At 45.1% G+C, this 14,013-nt stretch overlaps 2 protein-coding genes across 2 annotated transcripts in view; one reads left to right on the forward strand and one right to left on the reverse strand.

The window, feature by feature from the left end:
- Positions 1–14,013, reverse strand: part of FANCM (FA complementation group M) — a 305,773-nt gene that overhangs the window by 177,985 nt on the left and 113,775 nt on the right. The gene's annotated exons all lie outside the window — the stretch shown is intronic.
- The window catches only part of LOC143942322 (heme-binding protein 1-like), a 64,232-nt gene continuing 55,646 nt past the window's right edge, over positions 5,428–14,013 (forward strand). The window contains exon 1 of the mRNA XM_077463553.1: positions 5,428–6,109. Within this exon, the coding sequence (XP_077319679.1) occupies positions 5,878–6,109 (232 nt within the window). The 5' untranslated portion in view covers positions 5,428–5,877. The remainder of the gene's footprint in view (positions 6,110–14,013) is intronic.

Raw genomic sequence — 14,013 nt, forward strand, 5'->3', positions numbered from 1 at the left:
CCGGGCCTCCGACTGTCATAGAGATGACCATCTGGTCACTGGAAATCTCTATCGTCATCATCCAGCGCCGGACAATTCTTTCTACGGGCCCCGATGGCACGGGAGAGCCCGGAGAAGTGCCGGGTGGTGGTGGTGGGGGGGGGGGGGGGTTGGGGCAACATCCCCTCCCGTTGCCTATAAGAACGATCAAGTGGCGGGACTGCCGCTATGATCATTCTTGTCGTGCACAGAATCACTGGCTAGAAAGAATTATATCTGAACGATGCCTGTAGCTACAGGCATTATTCTGATATCCCCTCACAAACTCAAGGATGTCATATGACGCCCTAAGGTATTGAAGTGGTTAAAGCGGAGTTCCACCTAAAAATGGAATGTCTGCTTTTCGGAAGCCTCCCCCTCTGGTGTCACATTTGGCACCTTTCGGGGCGGAGCAGATACCTGTCTAATCCAGGTATTTGCTCCCATCCACTGGGCATAGACAGCCGCAGTATCCGTGGATATCTACGCCATGTCTGGCGCCTTCTCCCCCCTCCCCCCCGTCCCCCCGTCTTCTGGGAGACACACAGGTCCCAGAAAACCGCAGGGACCAGTGGGATAGAGCAGCGCAACTCGCGCATGCGCAGTAGTGACCAGGCTGTGAAGCCGTAAAGGCTTCACTTCCTGATTCCCCTACCGAAGATGGTGGCGCCCTGGACAGGCAAGTGTAAAAGTCAGCAGATGCAGTATTTGTACCCTACCGTAGTTTGTCACTATTCAACAAGTGTGTGCAATTTTAAAGCGCGACATGTCAGGAAATAATTTACTTGACTAACATTTTTCACAATATACAAAAAAAATTATGCTAAAACCTTTTTATTTCTTTTTTTATTCATTAAAGTAATTTTTTCCCCCCAATAAAAATGCATTTGAAAGAACGCAGTGCAAACACAGTGGGATATAAAATATTGATCGCCATCTTATTCCCTAGGGTCTCTGCCAAAAATATATATATGTGTTTGGGAGTTCCAAGTAATTTTCTAGCAATAAATATTAAAGTGGTTGTAAACCCTCCTAAACATGTTTTGTTTTGTAGATAATACTTTTCTCAGGCAGCTGATCGCTGCCTGAGAAAGTGCACTTACTTGTGTCATTTTCGAAAAAAAACGCAGTTTTGATGTCCATGACGTCAGCCGCGCTTGCGCAGTATTGACGTGCGAATGCGGCGTATATTGTATTGCCGCCTTTGATCTTCCTGCTTCTCTGCCTTTGTTAATACGAGGCATTCTCCTCATCGCGTTGTACAGATATCCCTGCTCTTCCTGACACTCCCCCTTGTGACTGAAGACGGCAACCGAGATCGAGGCTTGGTTAGGATTTGTTATGACGCTACGGCGCATGCGCGAGATTTCCTGAGGGAAATCTAACTAAGGGCGGAAATGACGTCCGCAAAGGACGTCAAAACCAGACGTTGCAATGGCGCGGGCGATACACGGAAGGGAGAGCTTTTTGAAAACGAGAAAAAAGGTATTTAGAGCGCTCGTTTTGAGGAATTAGATAGATCGTATGAAGGCTGATGTATAGTATAATAGAAACAGTAGAAAATTTGAATTTTTTTGGTCGGGTTTACTTCCCCTTTAATTTAAACGTGTAAACAAAAAGTTCTAGGCCTGTTCAGCACGTGGTTGGTTGTAAACCCTTCCATATACCCAGTAAAGTGGCTGGCCTCAGGTTATAAACAGAGATTAAATCCTCTGATACAAGTTGTACCTGTTTATCTGCCATCTTTTCTACATACAAAGTCCAACATTTATAAAGCTGGTCTGAGGGCTCAGACGAAAAGGAGCAGAGAGAGGTGAAATGGCATTCTGAGAGCTGATTGAGGAAAGACACCGCCACCCCGCCCTACACAGGAACACAGCTCAGGCTGTCAATCAGGAAAACAAACGTTTTTCAATTTTTTTTACAAATAAATGTGAAAAGTGGGGGGTACATGTGTATTTAACCCCCCTGAGTTAATACTTTGCAGAACCACCTTTTGCTACAATTACAGCTGCAAGTCTTTTAGGGATGGATCTACCAGCTTTGAATATCTAGAATGACATTTTTGCCCATTCATCTTTGAAAAAAAGCTCACGCTCTGTAAGAATGGATGGAGAGTGTTTGAACAGCAATTTTCAAGTCTTGTCACAGATTCTCAATAGGATTTAGGTCTGGACTTTGACTGGGCCATTCAAACACATGCATATGCTTTGATCTAAACCATTGCATTGTAGCTCTGGCTGTATGTTTAGGGTGGTTGCCCTGTTGGAAGGTGAACCTCCACCCAGTCTCAAGTCTTTTGCAGACTTTCTTCTAAGATTGCCCTGTATTTGGCTCCATCCATCTTCACATCAACTCTGACCAGCTTCCCTGTCCCTGCTCAAGAAAAGCATCCCCACAGTATCTGCTGCCACCACCATGTTTCACAGTGGGGATGGTGTGTTCAGGGTGATGTGCAGTGTTAGTTTTCCTCCAACCATAGCGTTTCGCTTTTAGGCCAAAATGTTCAAATTTGGTCTCATCTGATCAGAGCACCTTCTTCTACATGTTTGCTGTGTCCCCCACATAGCTTCTTGCAAACTGCATACAGGACTTCTTATTGCTTTCTTTCAACAATGACTTTCTTCTTGCCACTCTTCCATAAAGGGCAGATTTGTGGAGAGCATGACTAATAGTTGTCCTGTGGACAGATTCTCCCCCGAGCTGTGGATCTCTGCAGCTCCTCCAGAGTTACCATGGGCCTCTTGGCTGCTTCTCCGATTAATGCCCTCCTTGCCCGGCCTGCCCGTTTAGGTGGACGGCCATGTCTTGGTAGGTTTGCAGTTGTGCCATATTCTATTTTCGGATAATGGATTGAACAGAGCTCCCTGAGATGGTCAAAGCTTGGGAAATTGTTTTTATAACCTATCACTGCTTTGTACTTCTCCACAACTTTATCCCTGACCTGTCTGGTGTGTTCCTTGGTCTTCATGATGCTGTTTGTTCACTAAGGTTCTCCAACAAACCTCAGAGGGCTTCATAGTACAGCTGTATTTATACTGAGATTAAATTACACACAGGTGCTCTATTTACTAATTAGGTGACTTCTTGCAATTGGCAAAGGCAATTGGTTCCAATAGATTTTAGTTGGGGCCACTTTGTGTTGGTCTATCACATAAAATCCCAATAAAATGCATTAATGTATCTAGTAACATGACGAAATGTGGAAAATTTCAAGGGGTGTGAATACTTTTTCAAGGCAGCTTGCTATAGAGGCACCCGAGCCGAGTCACAGCTCCCTGTGTCCATTTAGACACAGAGCCTCGATCCTGCCTCGCCCCCTCTCCCCTGATTGGCTAGCTGACAGGTTGGCTCCCGCTGCTGTCAACAGCGCCGCTGCTGTGTCACAGCCAATCAGGAAGGAGAATCTAGGACGGCACTAGTGGACATCGCTAGACAGAGGGGGACCTCAGGTAAGTATTACAGAGGCTGCTGCGCACAGAAGGATTTTAATCTTAATGCACTTTCTACAACCACTTTAACCTGAGCACCACAGTCTGACCAAGCAACTGTCTACAAAACCTGTTATTGTGTAGGGAGTACAAAAATACCCATAGGATTTAGGCAGGCCATACAAGGTGCGAATTGCACGATTCCCCCCCCCATCAACACAAACAGTGCTGACAGGGGAATAAACAATTGTCTCCTCCCAGCAGCGGCAGCCAATCCGGCCTAAGCAGCCACATGCGATAATGGCAAGTGAATCTGGCAGTCTGGTTATACCCAAGTTGATTGATTAACTTGGCACATTCAGTCTGGGCATTAACAGTTGGTATCTGGGCTGGATCCTGCTGAACTGGCCAAGATTCGAACTGTGTTTTGCTGGCCTTAAAAAGCATATTTATGAATATAAATTGACTTTTTTTTTTTTTAAATGCACAACATATAGGCAACTGGGCCAAACCACAAATGACCAATAGCAACCATTCTTTGCTGTGGGTTACTGTACTACACCAATGTTGCAATATACTACTTGACATTGAAGTGGTATTCCAATCACCTGTGGAAAAAAAAAAAAAAAAAAAGTCAGCAGCTACAAAAACTGTAGTTTCTGACTTTTAAAAAACAGCCACTCGCCTGTCCCATGATCCAGCGGTGTGCTCACTCGAGTTGGTTTGACCCACTGTCCTCTTTCCTCGGTGCCGGCATCTTCACTATGGGCACTTAGCTGTGACAGCTTGCAGCTTCAGTTGGGTGCACAGTGCACATGTGCAAGCAGCATAAGCACATCATGAATGGAGTCCTCTGGGGCCGGTCAGTGTCCCTGAAGACTGCAGGGGAAGGGAGGAAGGAGAACTTCTATTTCCACTGACAGGGCAGTGGGAACGGAAGCGCGTACCTGTCAAAATTGGGTACCTGCTCCGCACAGTGAAAACATGGTTAGCACTTCCACCTAGCAGCACCCTGGCACAAAGACATTGATGAGCGAATTTGGGGTGGAGAAACTTGACAGGTCTGCCAACAGAGATTGTGAGCCAGGCCTTCTCATTTAACATCAGTCGCTGACTTCACAAATGTGCTTCTGGAAGAATGGTCAAACATTCCCATAGACACACTCCTAAACCTTGTGGACAGCCTTCCCAGAAGGGTTGAAGCTGTTATACTGCAAAGGGCGGGCCAACTCAATATTGAACACTACGGACTAAGACTGGGATGCCATTAAAGTTCATGTGCTTGTAAAGGCAGGTGTCACAATACTTTTGGTAATATAGTGTATATGAAACGAATTCCAAAAACAAATCATTCTAACATAATGAATATGACAAAACAAAAACTATTTACTTAAAGGATGCATCCGATATAAAACCAAATTTTTCTGCCATCGTGCTCATTTCTAGTTGCTATGAAAAACTGGAAGTTATGAAAAATGTGCCCGGATCAATGATCGGGTCAAGAACAAGTTGATACCTTTCATGAAGATCAAATTTGGGGGGGGGGGGGGGGGTGGAATGACCTATGCATGACCAGCCTTAGTTCATCTTTTGCAATTCAAAGTGCAAAATTGGGTGCTTTGCCACGCCTGGGTATAGGATTACGCGGCACGACAATGTCGTTGAGGGTAGACAGACTACCTACATGTAACCGAAGAAGAGGCAGAATGAAGTTAGGGTGAGGCTGGGCCAGAATCTCAGGTGGCTTCAAGACTAGAAATTCTCCTTTGCATGTTGACAATTTTAAAAGTCATGGATTCAAAAAGGGAGCTCATTAGTTGCTGCACACAAACAAGCGCACTGCATTGACACAAAACACACGTCAGTGTCTACAGGGATCCGGCAAGGGAAGAGTTAAAGTGCAGTTGACAGCGTTCTCCTCCCCCCCACCTGACTGAGAGCATGTGTGTGTCTGTATGTATGTGCCTCTCCCCTCCCTCAAGGGCTTCCTACCCGCCTCCTCGAAGCTCGGCTTTTAAAAGGCAGCTACAAGTAGAGACACAGCAACAGACAAGGCTGCTAAAGTCCGCTTTACTTCCAGTGACCAGAAGAAGTGTGCTGATGTGGTCTTGTATATAGAGCAGCGTCCATTTCACCAACAAAACTTTTCTATAGGTTCACCTACTGTGCATTGCTGCATTCTGGGTAAGCACAGTCATTTTGGGTACAGGCAAAAAAAAAAAAAAAAAAGTTTGCAGCACTGGATCTTTTTGATAGTTTGGATAGCTTTTAGCGCTCTACCAAAAACACAGTAGTAAAACTTCAGTAGCATCTAGACCGAGCTCAAAAAAAAAAAGTTGAGAACAGCTGTAGGCTATAGTCAAGTTCAGGGTTCTAGGTCAAGAACTGGATTCCCAGCTAAGCTAGACCTTCATACTTGTGGACCACCATGCAACGTGAAGGATGCAGGATGAGTGGAGGGGTCCAGGAGCCGGCCACGGCTGGGATGATCACTTTAGATGACCTGGACAACATGACCGATGATTTGGGCTCAGATTCTGCTTATAACAGTAACGGGAGTGTAGAGGAAGAAGCGGAGCCCATGGAAGATGGAGAACAGGACCGTCTACTGAATTACTGGCAAACCGTAGCTAGAGGACATCAGGTGGAGGTGCCAAATGGTAAGAACCAGTGTGTCATGTTTATAGGGACTACTTTGGTGTTTTAGCATAGCTATACATGTATGCACTGTTGCAGATACAATGTACTGTGACCAAACCAAAAATGCCATTACAAATACGGGTATTGTATTCGTGCAAATACTTGGATACTAAAACCAATACCGTTATGTCCAGATATACCGGTATTTTATTTGTGCACATGCTCCAGTACTAAAACTGATCATTTCAAGTCCACATTCATTCCATAACATGTGAACCTGTAGCCTTTTCAATGAAGCCGGTTCACCCATGTGCGGGCTGGTCGGCCACGGCGCACTTTTAAAGAGTCTGGTACGATTTTGAGCATGGTTCAGATGGAATTTCCATTGTCATACAGCTTGACAATTTGCACCCAAACCGCTGAACAAAGTTGCATCAAAAGGGGGGGGGGGCGGGGGGGTTCAAATCCCTCTGTCAAAATGGAAACACACATATCTGAACTGTGTACAGGACACTAAAAATAGGTATTGGTACTCATACCCAGTGTGGGTACGAGCTGGCATTAGTGCATCCCTTAAAAAGATTTCTTGGTTCTTTCTGCAAACTTCTTTGACATGTATACATATTCATGTGGCCTCACATGGGATTACGCCAAACAGATCAGAGAACATCCATAATAGGCTTTCTATTCAGGACCACATGAATGTATATTCCTTGTGCAGGCTCGGGCACAATAAAAAACAGTTAACTGCATTGCTGGCACACTTATGGTGCGGTGTATGCATGGCATGGTAACAGTTGTTGTTCAGTCATTTAGTCCGACTCTTCGTGACCTCATGGACCACTATGGACCATAGTGCGCCAGGCTTTTCTGTCCTCCACTGCCTCCTGGAGCTTGCTTATTTTCATGGTAACAGTACCAATGTGTTAATATCTATATTCCAGTATATGTTGGAAAATAATTTCCATGTGATTCTAAAGTATTAAGTGGTATTACCACAGTAATTATTGTATTCATGTGACAATTATATCATAACCCCTAAAATGAGTAACACATTGGGGGGAGATTTACTGTGCATAGTATCCAGCTTCTAAGTTCAGTTTGTTAAAAAAGAAAAAAAAACTAGAAGCCGATTAGTTACTATCCACATCTGCACCAGATTCCGAATGCCCCAGTTTTAATAAATCAGCTACGTGGTTAGCACTTCCACCTAGCAGCACTGGGGGGGCCATCTGTTCGAATCTCAACCATAGCAATACCTGCCTGGAGTTTGCATGTTCTCCCTATTCCTGTGTGGGTTTCCTCTGGGCACTCCAGTTTCCTCCCAACACTCCAAAGACATGCAGATAGATTAATTGGCTCCTGTCTAAATTGGCCCTAGTATGCATGTATGAATGTGAGTTTAGGACCTTGGATTGTAAGCGCCTTGAGTGCAGGGACTGATGTGAATTTACAATGTGTGTAAAGCGCTGCAAAAAGTGACAGTGCAATATACAGTGAGTACCTGTAATGAATGAAAATCTCCCCCCTTAGAGTACATGACACTATACACACTAAGGGCCTTGCAGATCAAAATAAAAATAAAAAAAGCTGCTTTTACAGGCATTTGAGCTTTTATTTCGGCTTGAAGAAGCTTGTACTTATTTGGGCTCTTTTGCACATTTTTATTGAGCTTCTTTGAGTATAAGTTTTTTTTTTTTTTTCACGAACCCTGCCCTCAGTCCATTTTTCCAATTTTTTTTTTTGCGTTTTCAAACTTCTTTTTGTGCACTTAGGCGTCTTTTCATCCTGGTTGCCATTGCAGGAATTTGGCATGTGATTTGACATGTCAAAAATGCATGCCAAAATCGTCAGCTATTGTCGGCAATGGGTCCGTCCAAATTGGTGCGACGCCCCATTTGCGGTGCCGCACCGATTCCCAAAAGTCGTTTCTGTACTACTTTTGGCGACTTCATGGTGCGATTTCAATAGACATCTGTGCAGAAACCCACACAAATGTCTCTGAAATCACCCCCCGAAGTCAGGACGGACATGTGGGAATTAAATCATGGAGTTCAGCTGAACTCACATGATTTCGTTCTGGCTGTCAGTGTGAACCTGAGCTTCTGCTCGAAAAGCTCCTCTCAAAAAATTGCGAGTTTTGTGGGGGGGGCTTCTGCCTGCAAGAGCATTGACTACACATAACAGAACTATAGGACCACTCCTGAGAATGCTAGACGCCTGCCTGACCCTGGATTCAATACTTTTGATTCACTTTATCTGCCCATACATGGTCAGATTTTCATGCAAAGATTCCCACGAAGAGCCTTTATTAGGTCAGTTGATAAAGCCACCAGTGACTAGGCAAAGTTCCTATTAAAGTCCTGAACATTTTGGTTCACTTGCAATGAGAATGTTATGAAGTGTAACATTTCAAGATATTCAAAAAGTCTTAAAAAAAAAAAAAAAAAGAAGGTTCTACTTACCTGCTCTGTGTAATGGTTTTGCACAGAGCAGCCCTAATCCTCCTCTTCTCGGTTCCCTCTTCGGTGCTCCTGGCCCCTCCCTCCTGCCAAGTGCCCCCATAGCAAGTAGCTTGATATAGGGGTACCCAAACCAAGCCTCTGCTCTGTGTGTTCATTCAGACATGGAGCCGCTGCTTGGCCCTGCCCCCTCTCTCATTGGCTCACTGCTTTTTATGGACAGTAGCGTGAAAAAAACGGCACCTGCTGTGCCTCTCAGCCAATCCGGAGGGAGAGACTTAGCGCTAAGCATCAGCACAAGCAGGTGTAGTTACTAACCGGTCGTTGGCTGTTGTGGTAATAATAGAGTATATCACCAATGATCAGCAGAAAACAGGATCAACATTAAGGCCACGTTCACAGAGTCGCTTTACAGGTGTTTTAGCATTAAAAATAGCATCTGTAAAGCGCCTCTCCCGTCGCTCCAGTGTAAAAGCCCAAGTGCTTTCACACTGGAGCGGTGTGCTTGCAGGACGTTAAAGTCCTGCAAGCAGCATCTTTGGGGCAGTTTAGGAGCGGTGTATACATCACTCCTAAAACGCTCTTGCCATTGAAATCAATGGGCAGTTGCGCTTCGGGGGGGGGGGGGGGGGGGCGCTGCACTTTTAACCCCCACTAGCGGCCGATGAAGGGGTTAATAGCACCCCACTATAAGCCAAAAAGTGCTGATAAAATTACGGCTTTACCGCTGATGCAAACTGATCTTGCACTGCAACCACAGCATTACCACCACTTTAGCCATCTGTTAAGATTACTTCAACTCTTTCTAGCATTCTAGCCTTCAGAGCAGACATCACCTTATCAATGTTCTGCTAAACCTTCATTGTCAGATGGCAAGTCAGAGACAATAGACGAATACTTCTGGGTGGAGATGGGCGTTATCTGTGCACATGGTGGATACTTTCAAAATGTGTAACATATACTATAAAAAGTATTGGGACGCCTACCTTTACACACACACGAACTTTAATGGCCTCCCAGTCTTAGTCCGTAAGGTTCAATGTTTAGTTGGCCCACCCTTTGCAGCTATAACAGCTTCAACTCTTCTGGGAAGGCCGTCCACAAGGTTTAGGAGTGTGTCTATGGGAATGTTTGATCATTCTTGCAGAAGCGCATATGTGAGGTCAGCCACTGATGTAAGACAAGAAGGTCTGGCTCTCGGTCTCCACTCTAATTCATCCCAAAAGTGTTCGATCGGGGTGAGGTCACGATGCTGTGCAGGCCAGTCAAGTTCCTCTACCCCAAACTCGCTCATCCATGTCTTTATGGACCTTGCTTTGTGCACTGGTCCAAATCATTTGGTGGAGGGGAGATTATGGTGTGGAGTTGTTTTTTCAGGGGTTTGACTTGGCCCCTTAGTTCCAGTGAAGGGAACTCTTAATACCTCAGCATACCAAGACATTTTGGACAATTACACGCTCCCAACTTTGTGGGAACAGTTTGGGGAAGGCCCTCTCCCATTCCAACGTGACTGTGCACCAGTGCACAAAGCAAGGTCCTGCCTCTGTAGAACCAGCGCCTGTCCCTGGCGGAGTGATACCAAGTGCACTTTGCCTGGGGCCTTTCTAGCTGTCCTTTTGAGAGCAATGCCAGCAGGAGATTGAAGAGGAAAAGATCAGTGTATTAAACATCACACTTCACTTTTGTAATGGCCATATTAGCACATATAAAAAGGGTCATTAGGCTGCTTTCACACTGATCCGTAGGTACAGTACAGTGCACCTACAGCATTCCTGCAGGTTAGCTGCACTGAGCCCTAGACTTACAGTGGGGGAAATAAGTATTTGACCCCCTGCTTATGTTGTACATTTGCCCACTGACAAAGAAACGATCAGTCTATAATTTTAAACAGTAGGTTTATTTTAACAGTGAGAGACAGAATAAACAAAAAACATCCAAACGCATTACAAAAATGTTATGAATTTCTTTGCATTTTAATGAGTGAAATAAGTATTTGATCCCTTTGCAAAAATATGACTTACCGTAGTACTTGATGTCAAAACCCTTGTTGGCAAATCGCAGAGATCAGACGTTTCTTGTAGTTGGCTCCCAGGTTTGCACACATCTCAGGAGGGCTTTTGTCCTACTCCTCTTTGCAGATTTTCTCCAAGTCATTAAGGTTTTGAGGACGGCGTTTGGAAATTCGAACCTTCAGCTCCCTCTACATGTATATAGATTTTTTTTTTTATGGGATTAAGGTCTGGAGACCGTCTAGACCACTTTAGGACCTTAATGTGCTTGAGCCACTGATTTGTTGCACTGGGCATGTGTTTTGGGTCATTGTCATGCTGGAATACCCATCCACGACCCATTTTCAATGCCCTGGCTGAAGGAAGGAGTGTCTCACCCAGGATTTGGCGCTTCATGGTCCCATCCATCATCCCTTTGAAGCAGTGAAGTTGTCCTGTCCCCTTAGCAGAAAAAAAACCCCAAAAGCACCTTTCCACCTCCATGTTTGATGGCAGGGATGATGTTCTTGGGATCATAGGCAGCATTCCTCCTCCTCAAAAACACGGCAAGTTGAGCTGATGCCAAAGAGCTCGATTTTGGTCTCATCTGACCACAACAATTTTCACCCAGTTCTCCTCATCCAGGAGACAACATCCAACATTCAGTTCATTGTTCATTAGCAAATTTCAGATGGGCCTGTACATGTGCTTTCTTGAGCAGGGGGCCGAGCAGGTGCTGTAGGATTTCAGTCCTTCACGGCGTAATGTGTTACTAATTGTCCCCTTGGTGACTATGGTCCTAGCTGCCTTGATATCACTGACAGGATTCTCCCGTGTAGGTGTAGCAGATGCCTCACTGTTCTCATGACCAGGTGAGATCTTGCATGGAGCCCCAAACGGAGGGAGGACAGTTATTTTGGGTTTCTTCCATTTGCGAATAATCGCAAGAACTGCTGTCACCCTCTCACCTAATTGCTTGGTGATGGTCTTGTAGCCCCCATTCCAGCCTTGTATAGGTCTACAATCTTGTCCCTGATATCCTTGGACAGCTCTTTGGTCTTGGCCATGGTGGAGAGATTGGATCTAATCGATTGCTTCTGTGGACAGGTGCCTTTTATACAGGTAACAAACTGAGATTAGGAGCACTCCCTTTAAGAGAGCGCTCCTAATCTCTGCTTGTTAACTGTATAGAAGACACATGGGAGCCAGAAATCTTGCTGATTGGTAGGGGAGCAAATAATTATTTCACTCTAAGTGAAAATTTATAACTTTTTTGAAATGTGTTTTTCTGGATATTTGTTGTTATTGTTGTCTCACTGTTAAAATAAACCTACCATTAAAATTATAGTCTGATCATTTCTTTGTCAGTGGGCAAACTCACAAAATCAGCAGGGGATCAAATACTTATTTTCCCCCCTCACTGTATATCCTGCGGGTTTGATGCGTTTTCTGAAAGTGCACCAAATCCACAAGATGTAATATAAGTCTATGGCTAGGTGCATTGTACTGCACCCACAGTGCAGGTAAACTAAAGGACATCAGCATAAAAGAAGCCTGATAGGGAGGGGGCTCAGGACAGTCTGGTTTTGTTTACATTTTGCAGTTAGGGGGTGCTAAAAGCCCATCGTTTATTGTGGCCCATGACCAATTACCAAAATTTAAAGTGGTTGTAAAGGTAGAAGGTGCATTCTATGCATTAAGATGAAAAAACCTTCGGTGTGCAGCAGCCCCCTCAGCCCCCGCTAATATTTACCCGAGCACCATCTCGATCTAGCAATGTTGCACAAAAGACTCAGTTGTCTGGGACTCTCCATTGGCTCATGTTGCCCTCAAATTCAGTGAGCCACTGAAGAGAGAGAGGCGATGGGTTTGAGCCATGGCTCCATGTCTGAATGGACACACAGAGCAGCAGCTCAGCTCTGGTGCCCCAATGGAACACTGCTTGTTGTGGGGGCACTCGGCACTAGGAAGGAGTGTTGCAGGCAAGAGACCTGGGAAGAGGAGAATCTGGGCTGCTTTGTGCAAAACCACTGCACAGAGCAAGCAATTCTGACATGTTTGTTATTTTTACACGAAAAAAAAAAACAAAGACTTTAAATTGTGAAGCGCCCCTGATTTAGACCATAAACAAAATTTTCCATCTTGCAATGTAATAAATGTAAACTCCTTTCACACAACCTAGATAGAATCAGAATCCTTTTATGTTTTATTGTCAAGGCTGCTGGCGTGCCAGAATCATCTTGTCTTTGCGTTGGAAATGTGCTGGACGAGGCAACCCAGGGTAGCCCAGAAGAGCCCAATAAAATGGTGGTTGTGACAGGAATCACTTTGGGTGGGGGGCTCGAGGAACCCAGCTTACCTTGGAGAGCTCTGGAAAATCTGTGTCCAGCTCCTCTGGTACCTCCTATGTGTAAATTTGGGGCACAGGGTGACCAAGAACCCCAGTCTGATCTGTGCTAGTCAGACTCGCTGTATGGCCACACTGTAAAGTTGAATATATGTATAGATTGTGTGTTGTCTCATGCTGTTCATAGACTCTTTGCTGGGATCGTTTGAAGTGTTGCTGTGTCCCATTGTTCTGTTGTGTCTGTCTGCCTTAGGAGAAATGTATTATGGGATGGAGGTTTGAATTGGTGTTCCTGGCATGTAAACTGGGGTCAGAGCAGAGAGGGGAGAGGAGGGGTGGGAAATCCCTCCAACAGCCCTCCCTGCTGATAAGCTGCTCTATTGTTCAAATGTTTCAATGCCTGTGTGTCCCCGATTGCTGACTGGGCAGTTTACTCCGCCCTGAATCAAGGTGGGGGGGGGGGGGGGCGATTGTCCCCGAGTTGTATATCTGTTGTGTTTGAATTAAGAGTCTGTTTTCACCCTACATTGAGTTACAGCTAATGACTGGGTGCTCTGAGGGATCTTGGATCGTGTGGTACCGGATGGAGGAAGCATTTACAGGCATAGTCCTGTTGAGGACATGGGGTCCATCACAGTGGTAATGGGCCCTTACACTCTGCCCTGGGGACCAAAACTGCAGGACAGAAAGTAATGGAAAATCCAAAATTTTACAGTGTTCACCAACAAGAGGTGAAAGATCTAAGGCCGGCCACAGATTTCTTTCCTGCAACCACAAGAGATGACTGTGATTATTGCTAGCAGCTATTTCTAGCACTAGGGATAATTAAAAAGTAAATCCAGCAAGGTGTTTGTATGCAATTTGATTGATCTATCAACTTGGTACATTCAGCCTGCCCATACATGGTTCAGATCTGGGCCGGTTGCTGCTAGACAGGCCAAGATTCAAGCTATTCCATCTATGGGCGGCCTCAGAGGGGAATCTCTCCTTTATAGAGATTTCTTCTCCCTTTCTGATGCATCTGCATTACAGAAAGTTCCCCTTACTATTCCAGCAAAAAAAAAAAAAAAAAAAGGAAGAAGGATGGCTGCCTGAACCAGGAGCTCCTCACCACCCCAGCGGTGCCC

Source organism: Lithobates pipiens, unplaced genomic scaffold, assembly GCF_037356315.1.
Source record: "Lithobates pipiens isolate NorthernLeopardFrog02 unplaced genomic scaffold, aLitPip1_a1.2 Scaffold_30, whole genome shotgun sequence".
Taxonomy (NCBI): Eukaryota; Metazoa; Chordata; class Amphibia; order Anura; family Ranidae; genus Lithobates; species Lithobates pipiens.